The sequence below is a fragment of the Cupressus sempervirens genome, chromosome 8, assembly GCF_028749045.1.
Source record: "Cupressus sempervirens isolate cs-2001-9-10 chromosome 8, ASM2874904v1, whole genome shotgun sequence".
Lineage (NCBI taxonomy): Eukaryota > Viridiplantae > Streptophyta > Pinopsida > Cupressales > Cupressaceae > Cupressus > Cupressus sempervirens.
In genome coordinates, this window is record NC_143125.1 from 38,022,485 (window position 1) to 38,040,885 (window position 18,401).

General features: G+C 34.7%; 1 protein-coding gene across 2 annotated transcripts; it reads left to right on the top strand.

Moving 5' to 3' along the window:
- Positions 1-328: 328 nt before the first annotated feature.
- Positions 329-8,228, top strand: LOC149541464 (protein TOPLESS-RELATED PROTEIN 2-like). Of its 2 annotated transcripts, XM_089796720.1 has the most exons (26): positions 457-654; positions 786-876; positions 1,000-1,179; positions 1,572-1,685; positions 2,007-2,165; positions 2,337-2,523; positions 2,639-2,759; positions 3,004-3,116; positions 3,238-3,367; positions 3,475-3,584; positions 3,721-3,790; positions 3,945-4,018; positions 4,113-4,208; positions 4,289-4,384; positions 4,547-4,674; positions 4,776-5,010; positions 5,136-5,303; positions 5,405-5,512; positions 5,694-5,843; positions 5,937-6,047; positions 6,137-6,316; positions 6,529-6,657; positions 6,771-6,866; positions 6,961-7,149; positions 7,255-7,427; positions 7,521-8,228. In XM_089796720.1, exons 1-26 carry the CDS (start codon positions 600-602, stop codon positions 7,714-7,716), a joined length of 3,459 nt encoding a protein of 1,152 aa, XP_089652846.1. In that variant the 5' UTR covers positions 457-599; the 3' UTR covers positions 7,717-8,228. The 2 variants fall into 2 exon arrangements, with proteins under 2 accessions (XP_089652845.1, XP_089652846.1); XM_089796719.1 differs by having other exon boundaries at positions 329-876.
- Positions 8,229-18,401: the final 10,173 nt, after the last annotated feature.

Below are 18,401 nucleotides of genomic sequence, written 5' to 3' on the forward strand. Positions count from 1 at the left end.
AGGTCCTAATCAAGAGATTTAATGGACTAATCAAACTTAATGGTAGTTTATTAGGCAGATTTAATGGACTAATCAATCTCAATGTACTTTTAATGCGTGTACAGATGGGGCATGTATATATTTGGGAAGAAATTATGATGAGATTTGATTAGTTGGATTTAGGAATGGATCGGGTGTGAAGGAAAGGAAGGAAGAGACTATACCCACAATTTATAATAATGCCGATTGGGCAGGCAGAGGCATTGTACAGTAGTACTGGTTGGTTTAAGGCATGTTTTGTTTACTTATTTATTATTACTTATAAAAAAATTGCGTGTTTTGTGTTTTGTCGTTGTAGAGGCAGTTCAATGCTCCTGTTGATGGGGTGTGCTGTCATCTACTTTTGTGCCCTTATATATAGTTTTTCTTTTCGTTGGTTCTCCTCCTCCTGATTTTTTGTTCAAGTATCGACAGGCGCTTTTCTTTCTTTCTTTTCTCTCTTTCCTAGGGAAGCACGCGAGCAGCAGCATCTAAAGGCATAGATAAATGGGTGAATGAGATAATAACTGGTGTTCAACATAAACTTGTGGCAGAGATTCAGAGCATTATTCCGGCAGTCTATGGGAGGAAACTGCATTTTCTATATTCAGATCCCTCACAAGGTCTCGGACAGAAGCCCTGTTTTTTCTCAGCAGAGGAAGCGGATTTCACTGGACTCTTGACCTGAATAGAGAACAAATTAGGGTTTGCGGTGAGGGATATATATAGATCTGCGTGTTGTATTGGGTTTGTTGCGCTGGAGGCAGCGGGAGCAGACATGACCTCTTTGAGCAGGGAACTGGTGTTCCTAATCTTGCAGTTTCTCGATGAAGAGAAGTTCAAGGAAACTGTACACAAGTAAGCTTGGGAAACGCTAAAGATGGGTTACCTTCCTTTTAATGGATTTTCTTGGTTTTTTGTTTTGCTTTTCCAATCCATTTTTGCTTGGTTGTGATGTTTTGGGTTTGTGGAAAATTATAGATTGGAGCAAGAATCTGGCTACTTTTTCAACATGAAGTACTTTGAAGATCAAGTTCAGGCAGGGGATTGGGAAGAGGTGGAAAGATATCTCTCTGGGTTCACCAAGGTGGATGATAATAGATATTCCATGAAAATTTTCTTTGAGATCAGGAAACAGAAATACCTGGAGGCTCTTGACAAGTAAGGGGTTTTTTTTCATTTTTTTCCATTTTTTTTCTTTTTCTAAATTTTAAAGTTTTTTCTGTTTTTGGTTATCAATAGGATGCCTATTTTTCAAAAAAAATATATTCTAGATATAAATTTTTTAGTTAGTTCTTCTTTGATTAATATGTAGAAAATACTAGAATGATGAGTTAATTTTCTATTTTTATAGAAATTTAATATTCTTCGTAAGATATTTACAAAATGGTTGGAAGATGTATCTTTGTTTTTTCATATTTTATTTTTTGGCAACTGTCTAAAGATTCCTTAAGTTTGTTTAGATGATTTAAAAAAAAAAAATTAACAGTTCTCAGAAGATGGTGGCTGTTATTGGGCATGTAAAAATGATTCTAGATGGTGTGTACTATTAGGCAAGATCGGGCTAAAGCTGTGGATATACTGGTGAAGGATCTTAAAGTATTTTCCTCTTTTAATGAAGAGTTATTCAAGGAGATCACACAGCTTCTTACTCTGGAGAACTTCAGGTACCATATTTGCAATCGATTTTTGTTTTATGCTCCTTTAGGGGATTAGAATAACTGTTTCTTTTATTTTTTTCAAATATGTTATCGACAATCTTAGGCATATCGAGTATTGTCTAATGGGTATATAGATATTCAAATAGATTAAAACTCTCATGGGGAGGTGGTAAGGGGAATGCAACTGCATTTTGTGAAGCTTTTTGTTCTTACAACAGCATTCATATTATTGATGATTATCAGGCAAGGGGTTTTCCAGTTGAAGCTTATTATGGATTTTTGTTTTTAGAAAATGAATTTGAAGGGTGTTGGATATAATTCACACAGGGAAAATGAGCAGCTGTCGAAATATGGGGAGTCAAAATCTGCAAGAAACGTCATGCTGATGGAGCTTAAGAAACTGATAGAGGCCAACCCTCACTTTCGGGAGAAGCTCCAATTCCCTGGACTTAAAGCATCTCGTCTCAGAACTCTTATAAATCAGAGGTAAGCTGCTTTTAGCTGAGTTGAGTACTTCCCAATGTTTTAATTAACATGAAAGGGCTTAAGTGGCATTTGGTATTTGCTGAATTACATAGTCTGCAAGGATTTATGTGAAAGAGGGGTATAGTTATAGTTATCATACTGAATTTTGGCACTGGCTTTTTATGTCCTTAGTCTAAATTGGCAGCATCAGCTTTGTAAGAACCCTCGACCCAATCCCGATATCAAGACACTTTTTATAGATCATACATGTGCACCGCCTAATGGAGCTCGAGCACCAACTCCTTCAAATAACCCACTTGTGGGGCCAATGCCAAAAGGAGCGACCTTTCCTATTGCTCCTCATGGTGTGAACCAACTGGTACAGAACCTTCACTCGTTCACTTTTCGTATTTCAGAATTTCTTATGTTTCTTTTGATCTAATGATGTTCCTAACTGATGATAACAATGAAAGCTCTTATTGATTTGATTTCAGCCATTTCAACCCACGGGTGGTCCTCCTGCTTCTCTGGGGTGGATGGCAAGTCCAAATCCTTCTGCTCCACATCCTGCGGTAGCTGCTGGGCCTGTATCTCTTACACCACCTCCAAATGCAGGTGAATTTACATGACAACAAGCCTGGGACATGCCTGCTTGAAACATAAGCTATATTTTTAATTAAAAGAAGCATTCAACAAGCTCAATGGCATGGGAAATAACTAATATTTCCTATGAGTTGCATCGGATAACATTGTTCATTTTAGATGTCTAAAGCCATGAAAGATTCTCTCATCTTCAATGCAATATATTCAAATGTATAGAAAATTCAATTTTCTAATTCCTTTTTTTGTTTGGCATCAGGTGCTTTTTTAAAACGACCTAGAACACCACCTTCAAATGGCCCTGCAGGTGACTATCAATCTGCTGAATCTGAGCATCTTATGAGGCGCATGCGAACTAGTCAATCTGATGAGGTGTGTGTAAAGTATATGTTGCAAGTTATTATTTGCAGTAGCAAGTCCAGTGATTATTATATGAAGAATAGTTCTCAGATTTTGTCAATGCTGAAACTTCGCATTTCTGTTTTCTTACAAGGTGAGCTATTCGGGCACTCATGCCATGTGCTCGCAAGATGATCTTCCCAAGATAGTGGCAAAAACTCTTAATCAGGGATCAAATGTCATGAGCATGGATTTTCATCCTCAGCAGCAGACTATTCTATTAGGTAAATTCCTTATTATTTGAAGTTGAATGATTCTTTCAATTTGGGAGATGGGACATTGGTTTTGTAAATATAGAGATTCTCAGTTTGTCTTGGAAATTTGAGTTCAGTTGGAACAAATGTTGGAGACATTGCAATTTGGGAGGTATCATCGAGGGAAAAGCTAGCTCAAAGAACCTTTAAAGTTTGGGACATTACTGCCTGCTCAATGCCAATGCAGGTAAGTGTAGTCTAGTTCAATGGGCTTGAACTATAATTCATAATAAGAAATATGAAAAACTATAATGCTGCAGAGGGTAATTATCCATTTTTTGCGGGGGTTATAATTATATATATTTTCTGTCATATTGTCTTAGGCGGCCCTAGTAAAAGATCCAGCTGTATCCGTGAACCGTTGTATCTGGAGCCCAGATGGACAAGTACTTGGTAAGTATTCTAAGGAAAATACTTGGGTAACTTGACCTCAGTGCATTGCCACTAATAACTTTTGTTAATGTTATTGTTTTTGAGTTGAGTATTATTTGCTTGGGTCATGATTCTTTCTATTGATATATAAACATACTTACATTTTGTCTTGTAGGTGTTGCATTCTCCAAGCATGTTGTCCACATATATTCTTATCATGGGGCAACCGATTTAAGGCAGCATCTAGAGGTTTGTTTGAACTGTGCATGCTTAAAAGACTTAAATCCAGCTTGTGGGTTTCTGATATCACTAGCATTTATTCACTTTCGTAAAATTCCCGCAGATTGATGCACATGTTGGAGGTGTGAATGATATTGCATTTTCTCACCCTAGCAAGCAGCTGTGCATTATAACATGTGGGGATGACAAAACTATTAAGGTAATCTAATCTGTCAGATATATCAACTCTTTGCAATTCAGTTTATGTGAGACCAGAGGTATAACCACCTCTTGCTGTAGGTATGGGACGCAGTAGCTGGTCGAAAGCAATATACATTTGAAGGCCATGAAGCACCTGTATATTCAGTTTGCCCTCACCATAAAGAAAGCATCCAGGTACTTATTTTCTGTAAACCTGATTGTTAGATTGACATGATAATTGAGTGTTTAAGATTTTCCATGCTGCTCTTAGCTTTGGTGTTTGATTACTACCAGTGTTGTGTCACCTTTCCTGATTTTGTGGAAGTTGGATTGATTGTAATTCTTGTCTGTATACAGTTCATTTTCTCTACAGCCATTGATGGAAAGATCAAAGCTTGGCTATATGATCTTTTGGGATCTAGGGTTGATTATGATGCCCCTGGGCTATGGTGCACTACAATGGCTTACAGTGCTGATGGAGCACGGTAATAAAGCTATTTGTTTTTTAGTTTTTTAAAATTATCTATACTTGTTGAATGTTGATGATAATGTATCAAAAAATTCATCCAATTTTACTTTCTGCTAGGCTTTTCTCCTGTGGAACAAGTAAAGAAGGTGAATCATTCCTGGTTGAATGGAATGAAAGTGAAGGAGCAATTAAGAGAACTTATTCTGGTTTCCGGAAGCGTTCCTTGGGTGTTGTACAGTTTGATACAACAAAGAATCGGTTTTTGGCTGCTGGAGATGAATTTCTAATTAAGTTCTGGGACATGGATAACATTAACATTTTGACAACTACAGAGGCCGAGGGTGGTTTACCTGTAAGAACTCGATAATCGCTTATGAGTGTGTTAGCAAGGCAGTGATATTTTTGGTTAATGTTTGAATTTTGTTGCTATGGGTTTCTTGGTCATATCTCAGCGCTTAATATTGTCACAAACTTCAGGCCAGTCCACGCCTTCGTTTCAACAAAGATGGTAACTTGCTAGCAGTCACAACCAATGATAATGGCATCAAGATACTAGCCAATGCAGATGGACTTCGTTTGATTCGTATGTTAGAGAGCAGAGCCTTTGAAGCAACAAGGTTGCCTACAGAGGCAATGGTATCTAAGGTAGAATCTTGATTACATGTGTCCATTCAGTATAGGCATGCCCATCTGTTGATTTTCAGAGAAAAGCCAAAACCCTTACTGAGTTTTTTCTTGTTCAACAGGCTCCAATTGTAAACATGATGCCAGCTGTAGTTAATGCACCCAGTTCCCTGTCCGGTGCGATGGAACGTACAGAGAGACTTCCACCAGCTGTATCTATGAATGGCTTTGTAAGTGGTTTCCTTGAGGATTTTCTTTAACAGTATATGGAGTCATGGCTGTTCTTTTGAATATTTGTAGAGAATATTTTCAGTTATTTAACATCTCGTAAGAAAAAAGTCTAACCACGATTCCACTTTCCCTTTTTCTGTTGCCATTCTCACAATTGTTTTACATTTTCGACACATGCAGAATAGTATAGATAGCAATCGGATAGCAGATGTTAAGCCAAGGCTATTAGAGGATTCTACAGACAAGAGCAAGAATTGGAAATTGACTGAGATCACTGATCAAGCCCAGTGTAAGTCTCTCAGGTTACCAGATGTGATGCATTCAAGCAAGGTAAGGTTTCATCTCTGTAATAAAAAATTGTGAAAGTACAGGACACATTGTACCATGTTTCTTCATACAAGTAGCAATACATGTATTTTGCAGGTTGCAAGACTGATATACACCAATTCCGGGGTTGCTGTTTTAGCATTGGCATCAAATGCACTCCACAAACTGTGGAAATGGTCACGGAATGAGAGGAACCCATCTGGAAAGGTGAGGTTTTGTAAGTAAAATAAAATAAAATTCATTGTTTCTTAGGAAATTTTCTTTGCAGTGACTAAGACAAGTGTTCTCTTCTACAGTCCACTACCAACGTTGCACCACAGATGTGGCAGCCAGCTAGTGGGATTCTTATGACTAATGATATCAGTGACACGAATCCAGAAGAAGCTGTTGCTTGCATAGCTTTGTCTAAGAATGATTCCTATGTAATGTCTGCCTCTGGTGGGAAGGTTTCCTTATTCAATATGATGACATTTAAGGTGCATATTTTTAATTAAGAATTTTCCATGTTTGTAACTACAGTCAGAACAAGGGTTTTTGAATTTTCAAAATCTGTCTTTTGCAAAAATGATTGTTGGGCTGGTCAACTTAGGAAATAGTTTCCTAATTCGGTTACATATCAGTTTCCTTTCTGTAACCAATGGTTTGGAAAGAAAGTATTTTGTGGCGTGCTAATAAGTTTTTATGGCAGGTCATGACAACTTTCATGGCACCTCCTCCCGCGGCTACTTTTCTTGCTTTTCATCCACAGGATAATAACATCATTGCAATTGGAATGGAAGATTCAACAATCCAGATATACAATGTTCGAGTTGATGAGGTACCACTTACGTGTCTGTCAATAAGTAACATTTTTTTTCTCTCCAATTTAGTACGTCTTAAAAAATTCCAGGCTCTAACTTTTGTCTTTTCAAAATTTGTGTAAATGAACAGGTAAAATCAAAGCTCAAGGGTCACCAGAAGAAAATTACAGGCTTGGCATTTTCTCATACTTTGAATATGTTGGTATCCTCTGGGGCTGATGCCCAGGTATGCCTTTTCTTTCTATATCCATTGCAATGCCATTTGTATGCTCACATTCTTGTAAGTCCTAACTATAAATGTTTTGCCAATGTTCTGGCAGCTCTGTCTCTGGAGCATAGATGGGTGGGAGAGGCGAAAATCAAAATTTATACAAGTACAGCCAGGAAGATCATCGCCAGTTGTTGGAGATACAAGAGTACAGTTCCATAACGATCAAGTTCACTTGTTGGTTGTTCATGAGAGCCAGCTTGCTATATACGAAGCTTCTAAGTTGGACCGTCTGCGCTATGTAAGACCTTGTCAGCAGTTGGAAATTCCAATCTATTAAGTGATTATGATGTTAGCTACCTTCTGTATATGGACATATGACTGATATCGCATTTTTTTACTGCAGTGGACTCCTCATGATTCTCTAGCAGCCCCCATTTCAAGTGCGATATATTCATGTGACAGTCTCCTAGTATTTGCAAGCTTCTGTGATGGTGCAGTAGGAGTATTTGATGCAGAGAGCTTGAGGCCACGCTGTCGTATTGCACCTTCTGCATATTTAGGATCAAGCATGAATAGGTAAATTGGCTCACTTAAGGAAAAATTAAGTGGTGTGTGAATAAATGGATCAAGCATTTTATGATTTAATGTATTGGTTGACTATTCTTGCAGTGTCTATCCTCTAGTAATTGCATCACATCCATCTGAACCAAATCAGTTTGCTCTTGGAATGACCGATGGAGGAGTTCATGTCATTGAACCTTCAGAATCAGAAGGCAAATGGGGAGTGGGACCGCCTCCAGAGAATGGAACTGTTGGATCAAATCCAACGTTAAGCAGTCAAGGTTCAGAACCAGCTCCAAGGTAGTTCATTGCATTAGAATGCCCAACACAAGGTGCTTTGCACTACTTGTCTATTCACAACTCAACCATTGATAATGACAGTCTCTTGGCATAAACATGCCTATATTGTGTCGCATATTTTTTGAGGCAATTTCTGTCAAAATTGTAACTTTTACAAGAAGTTGTTAAGCACAGTTGAGCTGGAGGTAAACTAACTGTAAATGCTATGTAAATGAGTTGTCAGGCAGACTGGTTAATCCTATTAATTCGAGGTTGTGTAAAAATTGAAGTCTCTCATAGGAGAGTAATCGTGCATGTAGGGTTTTTGCATATCCATTTGCAGAGTCCCCATTTTTTTTAATCAGGAGTCTTTGCTATGGTCATCTGTAGCAAAATGTGTTAGATAAGCTTTGTCAGACTAGATGAGTATAATATAGCTCAGCTGAATCACAATTTTTGAGATGAAGTTTATATTACCAGGGTGGACTACAGAAAGTTCAAAATATTCAATACTCAAATTTTTCAACTTCAGTGCAAGTTTCTGGTTTCATGATTATTATACATGAGCATCAGATTAAATTTACTTATTAATGCCTTACAGATTAATTGAAATTGCATTATAGTTTTGATTTTGTATATGCAAATAAGGTATTTGCTTTTCATGTAATTTTCTGAAATTGTAAGGCCAGAATCTCACCGTGGGCTTTAAACTGGAGAACAGTAAATTTCATATTGCTTTCAGGCTGTGACATTGCTTGTTAGAATAGAAGGACAAATGCTCAGCTGAATACATTTTTGGAGATTAGATATTAATGCTTGTGATGTAGCTGTTGGTTGCACTGATTTGGTGTGCAAGAATCTTTGACATCTGGATATTGCTTGTTCATCTAATAGCTTTGGTGAAATTTACAGAAAAGCTGTATTTGTGGTCTGAGGTTTGGGAGCCTTCCGACTATATAATTTGCGTGTGAATGAACATCTGGATAGAATCTTTCATTAACATCTGCTACTTTGTAATGAAGCTTGTGGAAAAAAGACATATGAGGTGTTTAGCTTGTAAACAGTGCAAGTCCTTCGTTGTTGCAAATGCTATTGAACCACTATCCATTTCTAATAATTTCATGGCATCTACTTCAAAAATTAGCACCACTTAAAGATTGAAGAATTTGCACCATCTACATCCACATCTGATGGATCCACAATAATGCCTATGAAAGAGCTCTGCCATGATGATGCATTTATTATTCATTATAAACACCCGCTGACCACAGCTATCTGTGAAAAGCTTACTGCAATGGGACAAGAAGGGTTTTCTTGAATTCAGATGAGCTTGAATTGAGGGATCAAGTAGGAGCAGCAATTAATTACCAAAAAAGTTTTTGCTTTATTATTTTTTCAGAGGACTATGCAAGATCCAGCTGGTGTTTGGAAGAGCTGTCACTTAACGAAGAAATGACACTAATTCTTCTCCGATTTGCCCCCGTATTAAAGACTGATGGTGTATGGTATGTAAAGGGGGTCTGTGCTGCTGCATTTGGAAGCTTGCCTGGACGATGTTTCATAATAGAGCTTCAATGTGCTAAATTTACTTTTGGAAAAACTTAATAAACTCATAGTAGCATATATTTAATGCAACACTCTTTTCGAGCTCCCTATTCTGATGATGGATCATGAGTATTATCTGAAATGTTGATTCAAAAAATCCAAAAGCCTTCAAGCGTACTACTTGAGCATTTCACTCTTTTCCTAACAATGCAATTACTTTATTTGTTAATGATGCCGGCTGTTACAATGTGCTGTTTGTATAATTGGTTTAGTTCTCCATTTGGATCAGACAAAATATAATTTATACTGTTAATTGAGACCTAACCAGTGGCAAGCAAGCTGGCCAATGGAAAATAGGCTCTGAATAGTTTTGCGTCTCAGAAAATTGCCATCTTAAAACTTTGTGGGAGTAAACAAGATTCTTGTAATCTATCTATTTCTATGTCTTCATATCATCATCATCATTGTATTTAGATGAATAATGGAACTCTTTTTGAATCATGGTTGGAGGGAATTCATATCTATCCAACCATGGTAAGTAAACAATAATCTTTAAGTTATTGGGGGTACTATATTCCCAACCCCAATAGATGGAATAAGAAATCAATAAAAAAATGTGGCAAACATTAGCTGAAAGTCTTCAACCATAGTGAAGAGACACATCATAAATGACAAAATAGTAGATGCATTATTTAATGGGTAAAAGTTTGTCAATTCAGTGAAAGGGAGTGCTGTTGGCGTATCCTAATCTGCAGGACAGGATACAATATTTTAGTGAGGACAAAAGGACAAATGAAAATCATATATGCTTGGCTCCACACCAGACATACAAATCAAAGCTATCTAAGCTATCTACATTATCATAAAAGCTCTATCCTTCGTCACATAACAACCGTGTATTCTTTTAAGGAATCTTCTTAGAAAACTTAAAAGTAAAGAGAATAACTTTGACCAGCGATATAGTTTTAAGTGTTTAAAAATTTAACCATAATTGAGGCCTTTCCGAAGTGTCAATTAAAAAAATAAAATTAATAACGATGAATATTCAATTTGGTTTTTCCATGTTTTCAAAAAAATTATTTAATTTTGACTATGGAAGACAATAATTGTATTTCAGACACATTAGGCAATAATTCTGTATCTTTAATTTCCAATTTTCAATTTATAGTAATTAATAAATTATAACTTAGTAGTTGTTATTTGAAGTTGGAAATAGATGGAACTGTATTGGAAGATATAAGATTTAAATTATTGATTAATATTTCAATTATTTACTTGTAATAATAAATACAAATTAATTAAATTTTCAGATTTTTTAAAATAAATTTTTAATTTAAAAAAGAATATTAATTAGGTATAAATGTTGTGTTTTTAATATATTGTTTATTTTTTAATTAATTTAAATTGTATGGCATAAATATAATGTTGTCATATCTAAAAGTATTCCTTCCAGCTCAAACATATTCTAGTTTATAGATAGTCTTATCTATGTTAAAACATTTAATATGTAGTGAATTGAGAATCCACATCCTTCTACCTAAAACAAAATAAAAAATGACAAATATCAATTTTATTATAAGATATATCTGAGTTCTATTTTGTCAAATCTCAATCACCGGTCCCTTTGTATCTTTTACTTCAATTTTGATTTTTTTATAAAATGATAATAAAAATATCTTGAAATATCATAACCAGACTTCTGAAAATATCTCCTACTTATCAAACTATAAGTTAAAGGGGGCTTTATAAAAGAATGATTCATGGTGCACCACTAGATGAAAGTTTTGTAAATAAGATAGCAAGGCTAAGTAGGCTTGACCTTGGAGGTAACACCGCTATAGTTGACTTGGAGTAGTATAGGGAATACATAATATGGGTACTCTCATAAAGCATACACTGATGAGTTTGACTGGTAAACTACACGAAATAGAAAGATCACGATAGAACTATCTATTTTATATAATTAAAATACTAATTTCTTACATATTTAAGAATTTATAGTTAAATTATGAAAATGTTGATTAGCTACCAAACTTAAAACTCTACTAGAACCATTGTGATTGATTATTCTAAAAATAGTTTTAATAATTCATCATATCCATGAATAATTTTAGTAATCCCTATATTTAGAAACTAAAGTCTTTAGTCAATAGGCACAGAGACTTGCGTCTGGCACTAAATGTCCTTGGCAGTGAGTTGTTTCAGAGGTTAAAAAGAGCACAATCCAAAGATAAATGTAAAAGCTTTTTTGATTCCCCAAAGAGACTGAGACATGTTTGTACCATCCATCTAGTATTGGTTTTCCTTACACTGCCTATCACATCATCCGGACAATTTTACACTGGTCAGAAGTATTAAAATGAGGGTGCAGTTTGTACTTTTTTCAAAATATCAACTTAAAAAACAGGGCTACCACAATTAGTTCTTCCCCTTCTGTACATTCCTACCATGTTCTCATTTGTAAGTTAATATAAATATATCTGACACTCCCAGAAAACACCATGACTTTGATTTTCTTTTATCCAGAGTTTTATAAATTACAGAGCATCTTTCCAACAGCTGGAAAGCTCCAAACCTTTCTACAATCCTATAACTTTTCATAAGGAGGTAAACTTACTTTTCTAGTGTAGAGACAGAACAGAGTAACAAAATTTAAGGGGCTCATTTATTTAGAAAATATGGGACATAAATGTATGTGTTGAATCTATGATGTGATCGTATCTCACATATTTTATCTTTTCTTTCTTTTTCAAACTTGGTTTAATGCCTTTCTCTGTCAGGCCAGTATTATGACATGACGTGCAGTGCAGAAAAACATAAAACTGAAAAGGGCAAAAAGAAGAGCGTATCTCGTGTGGGGTGCCTTTCAGGGGCCCTCCCCTCACTACCATTATTATTATTATTATAGCCCTGCACTGAATGGATCCCGTGATATTTATTATTGCTCCCGTTGACTATAGTAATCTCCACTCCAAACTGTTTGAAAAAATGAAATCTAAGATTTATAAAACTTGCCAAGTCCATCAATAAGTTAATTGGATAGTTTCTAGTTTTGATATTGTTTAGATTAAAGAGTTCCACCACCCATGTTCCATTGGTGTTTCATTCCTTGTTCGCTGTTAGATTGAGTTAGAGAAAGGGGCCCAATTACCAGCTACCACCCATGTTCCATTGGTGTTTCATTCCTTGTTCGTTGTTAGATTGAGTTAAGAGAAGGGGTCATTTACCACCCATGTTCTAATGACTTTTCACTCCTTGTTCACATTCTTAGAATGAAATTGGGGAAGAGGCCCACTTACCTCTCATGTTCCAATTACTTTTAGCTTCTTGTTCATCCAATCCCCAAATTACTAACTTCAAAACAATTGAAAAGATGATATTAAAAGCCTATTATTTTTTTTGGCATGTATCAATAATTGCCCACTTGTCTATCTCGTGGTTAAAATTTGTCAACTTGAATTGAAAGAGTTGTACAACTTTATTGACACCTATAGGAGAGGATGACCTAGAGCATTTGTGCATTAGTATTGTTAAAAAATAATTATTACAAGAAAAAGCATTGGTTCTTAGATAAATATGTGTTGGATTATTTTTGTGATGGTTGTAGTTCACAATTGTTTGAAATATCTTTTTTAGTAGGTTTGAAACAACACAATTAAATGACAATTTTTTGTTCTTCCCCAACTTTGTTCTTCCCTATCTTACATTTGGAAAGGTGCACTCTTTTCTCATACATCACATAGTGAAGGATGAGGAGGGTTTTTTATTGGTTTAGCTCCTTGGGAAAGTAAGTATGTTATTGATAAAGGAGAGGATCCTTCACATAGTTTTGTGTGGGGATTGTCCTTTATCAATGGTAACCCTATTGGTTTTTGTTCAATTTATGAACCAAACATTGCCAAAAAGAGATGTGACTTATGGGAATGGATGACTTCTAATTTGTGTCATGTTGATTGCTTTATTGGAGGAGATTTTAATATGGTTGAGCATCACATAGATCATAGTTGGTATGATTGTGTTAGGATGAGTGATGAAGAATTTGACAAGTGGCTTCTATGTAGAAATTCCTTGGGAATTCCAGATCCCACATAAAAAAATTTCTGGACATAGTAGTAATTGGTCTACTGGGTCTAATTGTAGTTTAGGAGCTGATAAGAAATTTAGTAGGCTAGATAGGTTTTATATCTCTCCTAATATACAATTATCCCAAGTTTCCAATGGACTTTTGATGGAAGTTTGATTACATTACCTTGCTTTCTCATAATTTTCCCATTCTTTATGACTTGAATGAGGAAGTTGATGAAATAGATTACAATCCACCTTTCAAACTTAATACTTCTCACTTGAAGATTCTCTCTTGTGTGGCTTCTTTGGTTGGTCTTTCGAATTCCTTTTCCAAATCATGAAGGAGAATCTTTTAGAGAATGGTAGCAAGCTAGAAACATAAAGAAAAATCTCCCAAGGGTAAGCTTGAACTTAAGAGAAATCTATTCATGACTAACCGATGCGACTTATCCATCCAAACTTCTATTGTTGTCCTTGAATCCTAGCTTCATAAACACGAAATGTATAAAGGTCAAGGGGCAAAAAGTAGAGCTAGATTGCACAATATATAAGAGGCAAATAAAGGAACAAAATATTTCTTCAATTATCTAAATTATAAACATAAGAAGGAATTTATTGGAGCAATTCAAGATCAATATGGGCAAGTTTTTACTAATCCTAATGATATTAAGGCCCTATTTTATATTTTTTATAAAAATCTCTTCAAAGAAGAGTCACATTAGCATGATGTTCAGTCAAATTTGGAAGATATCATTAAGGATATTATTCCTAGAAAGTTGGATGTTGATTAGAGTAGTAAATTTCTCTCTTGAGGATTTGGAACATGTTTTTTCTCCACTCGCCTCTAACAAAAGTCTTGGGATAGCTAGATTATTTATTGAATTTTATCAAACAATTTGGCAACATATCAGAGAAGACTTTTATTTTATATACTTGGAAGACTTGTAACATGGCTCCTTAGGTCCTGCTATCAACAACGACTTAATGAAGCTTATTCCCAAAGGTAAAAATGAGGATTCCATCTCTGGATGACGTCCAATCACCTTGTTGAATACATCTTATAAAATCATTACCAAAGCGTTATCTTTTAGAGTAAACTAGTGGCTAAAGAAATTGTTAGACCTGAACAAATTGGGTTCCTTGGTGGACACTTCATTCTTGATAATCTAATTCTTGCTTGAGAAACTTGTGAGTAGGTTCAACAAATAGGGCAAGATGTCTAAATTGTGAAGCTCGATTTTGATAAGGCTTATGACATAATGATATGGCATTTTATTATTAAAATTTTGCAATGGCTAGAGTTTGGCCCTAAAATATGCAAACATGTTCAAATGTTATTCCAGAATGCTAATGGTTATTTAGTTATCAAAAACTCTCTTACGGATGCCTTCCCCTTATAACATTCTATCCAGCAAAGATGTCCACTAACACCATTCCTCTATGTGCTTGCTACTGATGCATTGGGATATTTACTACAAAAATATCATCAAATGAACTTAATTAGGGGCATTCAGATTCCAAGGAATGCAGTTTTTCTTAATTCTCATTTTGCTAATGACATCTTACTATTTATTCAAAATTCTAAAGCAAAAATTAATACTATCTTGGAAGTTCTAAATTTCTATTTCTCTATTTCCAAATCAAAACTAGTCTATCATAAGATTGAATTCCTCATTATTAAGTTTGTTTTTTGTTAGATTGTGGTGACTGATCATGAAAGTACTATACATACTTCATAAATTCTTTGGGGTTTGGGGCATCCCTTCGATTTTTTTAAAATTTTGGGCCCTATTTTATCAAGATTTTGGGCTGACATGTAATTATTAATTATAACCATAAAGCGGTTAAAATACTTGTATAAAAGGGCTTAGGGTTAGGGATTGTTTCATAAGGTGTTATGTGAAATTGGTTCTTGTGGTGGTATTGAGTTGTAAGGGATTATGAATTGTAATCAGGTTGTAATCACTGGATCATAAAAATATTGGACTTGTTGTTTGGTGGATGTAGCCCAAGGATTGGGTGAACCATGTTAAATCTTGGTGCCTAGTATTTTTTTTTGTGTGATCTATTATTTTCTGTTATTGGTTATATTTGAATGTAATTGTTATTTTTTGTTTGTGATTAATCCTAACAATTTTCCCCTTACTAGATGGCTAAACAATATAAATAAATTAAACATGGTTAGATCACAAGATATTTGGGCATTTCATTTGGTTTGAGGGTCACTCTTTCTCAGATGTGGAATTTGTCTTGGCTAAATTGAAGAATAAGATTTTCAAATGGGAAAACAAATTCCTATCTCTTGTAGGAAAAATATAGGTAGTCAATCGTATTTTTTTCGCCTCTTACTATATTAGTCGTCTTATTGGATGCCCCCCAAAAAAGGTTATGATGATTTAAACAAAATGATTTGACAATTCCTATGGTCTAATTGGGATGGGAGGCTAGGTTCCAAAGCATCTTCTTGGTTACTCTCTATTTGACCTAAGGATAGAGGTGGGTTGGGGCTACTAGATCCCAAAACTCAAGGGGCTTGCTTATTAGCAAAATGGATCATTAGAGTTGTGAATGGGGAGGAGCCTTGGAAAACACTAGTCCACCACCTTACTACATGTGCTACTTTTAAAAATAACTAGCAACATGTTAGTTGGATTGATAAGATTTTTATGGCACCCTTTTTTCACATGAAAGCTTCATTCCCTTTGCAGTCCATTAGGAAAGCATGGCAAAATGTCTGTGGTTTTCTAACGTCAAGCGAATCTCTCCAACATAGTTTTAGCTTTGTGTCTTCTTCCTTTTGGTGGAATAAGTAGATTCAATATAATGGGCAACCGCTTGCTATCAAATTTCCTAAATAAGCTTCTTACCTTTTCAAGAAAGGAGTGCACTAGTTTAAGAATATTTGGGATTTCAATTCTCTAGATTGGGTAGATTAGGTCTACATTAAAAACTATTTCAAACTAAGCCAAAATGCCAAGAGGTTCTTGAACTTTTTGCAGATGCGTTAGTGAAATTGTGAACCCCTCTTTATTGTAATGCTTTTAGAGATTGGGTATGGTTTGGGGAAAAAAGTTTCTATAGCTTCCCTTTGAAAGAAATTCATTTGAAGCTTTTGCCCAACATGGAATTAAATCCCAGACTTGGCAGATCACAAATTGACAAAGAGAAAATATAGAGGATTTTAAGCAAGCAAACATGGAGGATGAGAGTTGAAGCTAATGCTCAAATTCTAGCATGGAAGATTCTTCACTATAAACTAGCTATTGGTGAGAGGCTACAATATTTCATGATTCAGCCAATCATGTGTCCTTTTTCTCACCATATTGAAAATATAAAACATACTTTTTGGGGCTGCTTTCAAGCTAAGCTCAAATGGAGGGCAATATTTGAAAACTTCCATGCTATCTTTAATCACGATTTACGTTAGAAAGAGGTTGTTTTGGGTTTTGGATTGCATAAAAATGTGATTGCTGATACTGCGAGACAACCTATTTTGCTACATATTTGCAAAAGTAGATGTTCAGCTATGTTTTCTAATTAGATTTTGCTTGAAGAAGTTGAAATTTTACAATTAGACTGTAACGTCATGTTACAATTGGCCCTTTTGTGTTTTTAGTTGAAGAAGGATGTTGCCTATAGCAAGAGTTTTGACAAAATTAAGTATCAACTTTTGCATTTGCATGTCGGACATGGTAGATGTTTCAAATATCTTCGGAAGTAGTTTAGATTTCATTGTCCAATGTGTATTTTCCTTGGTTGTTAGACAATGTTTATCTTGTACTACTATGTAGTTTTTGTATCTTTCCTTTTCATATTTATAGTCATTCTTTGGACTGCTATTCTTTATTGTAATTCATTATTCAGTAACAAAATTTAAAATGACCATTTTTGAATCTTATGTACATAAGAAATCACAATTTTAATATATTTTTACCAACCAAAAAAAATATTATTTGCCTAATACAACTTTTAAACGTTTAGATGCAAACCAATAATTTATAAAATTCTTATTTTATTAAGTTGGTGAATCCAAACGATCAATTTATTTAAATAATTACTTTAAAAGAATGGACAGTACAATGACTAGACAATTAAGATGTAAATTCATTCCACAATGCTTGGAAATCATCTAAACCGTTCCGTACATGAGTTATTGGAGATTGAACTTTGGGGAATTTCGATTTGTGGTTAGTGGATATTCCATCTATGGAAGTGCCCACCTTTTTCACCAAGGTAAATCGGTAAAATATTTTATTGTACGGGATGGTGAGCTTCAACAATGGAATGAGATTACAACTGTCACGTAGTTTGTGTTCTTTGTTGTCACTCTCTAAGCTTATCAAGCTTATTTGAGAGACTCTAAGGTTAAAGGTTAGAATATATTTGAAAAAGAGTCAATGTGAGCCAAAGTTTTTGAATGATAAATCATTAGCTAACTTTTCTGAATGCAATGATCACTCTTCTAAGAAAGAAATAAAGTTATGGAAATCTCATAATAAAGTTATACTTAGGTTTCTTATTCAAGAATGATAACACAACGTCACGTTTACATCATACTAAATTCATACTAAATTCATTGAAACACATCATCACCATCACATATGCTAGATCATCACTTTCCATTAGCTTGCATTCATTAATATAATTGGTAACTCAAGCTAAAGGAGGGTTAGGTTCATGCCTTTGTTTTCAATGCATATATTTGATTTTGGGGCACGGTATTATTATTTCTATTTCTTATGTAGGTTATTATTCATTCAGAGGACATCAATATATATATATATATATATGCGTTTTTAGTATATTGTATATATAATGGTCTATTGTTTATTGTTTATACAATCGTATATTGATCATATAATGTGAGTGCATTATAATGTGTTCTTTTAATTAGGTGTTCGCATTATAGTTCTATAAATATTGAACATTGATACTAGCTCGATATAATGCATTTACATTATGGTAAAGATGGTGATTCTAAACTATTTATTATGTTTTTAAAAAATTCATATTATGAAATACATAAAATAGTCTAAAAATGTCTCTTAGGCTATTTTATTTTTTAAAGACAACACATTATTTATTATAATGCACTAGGTT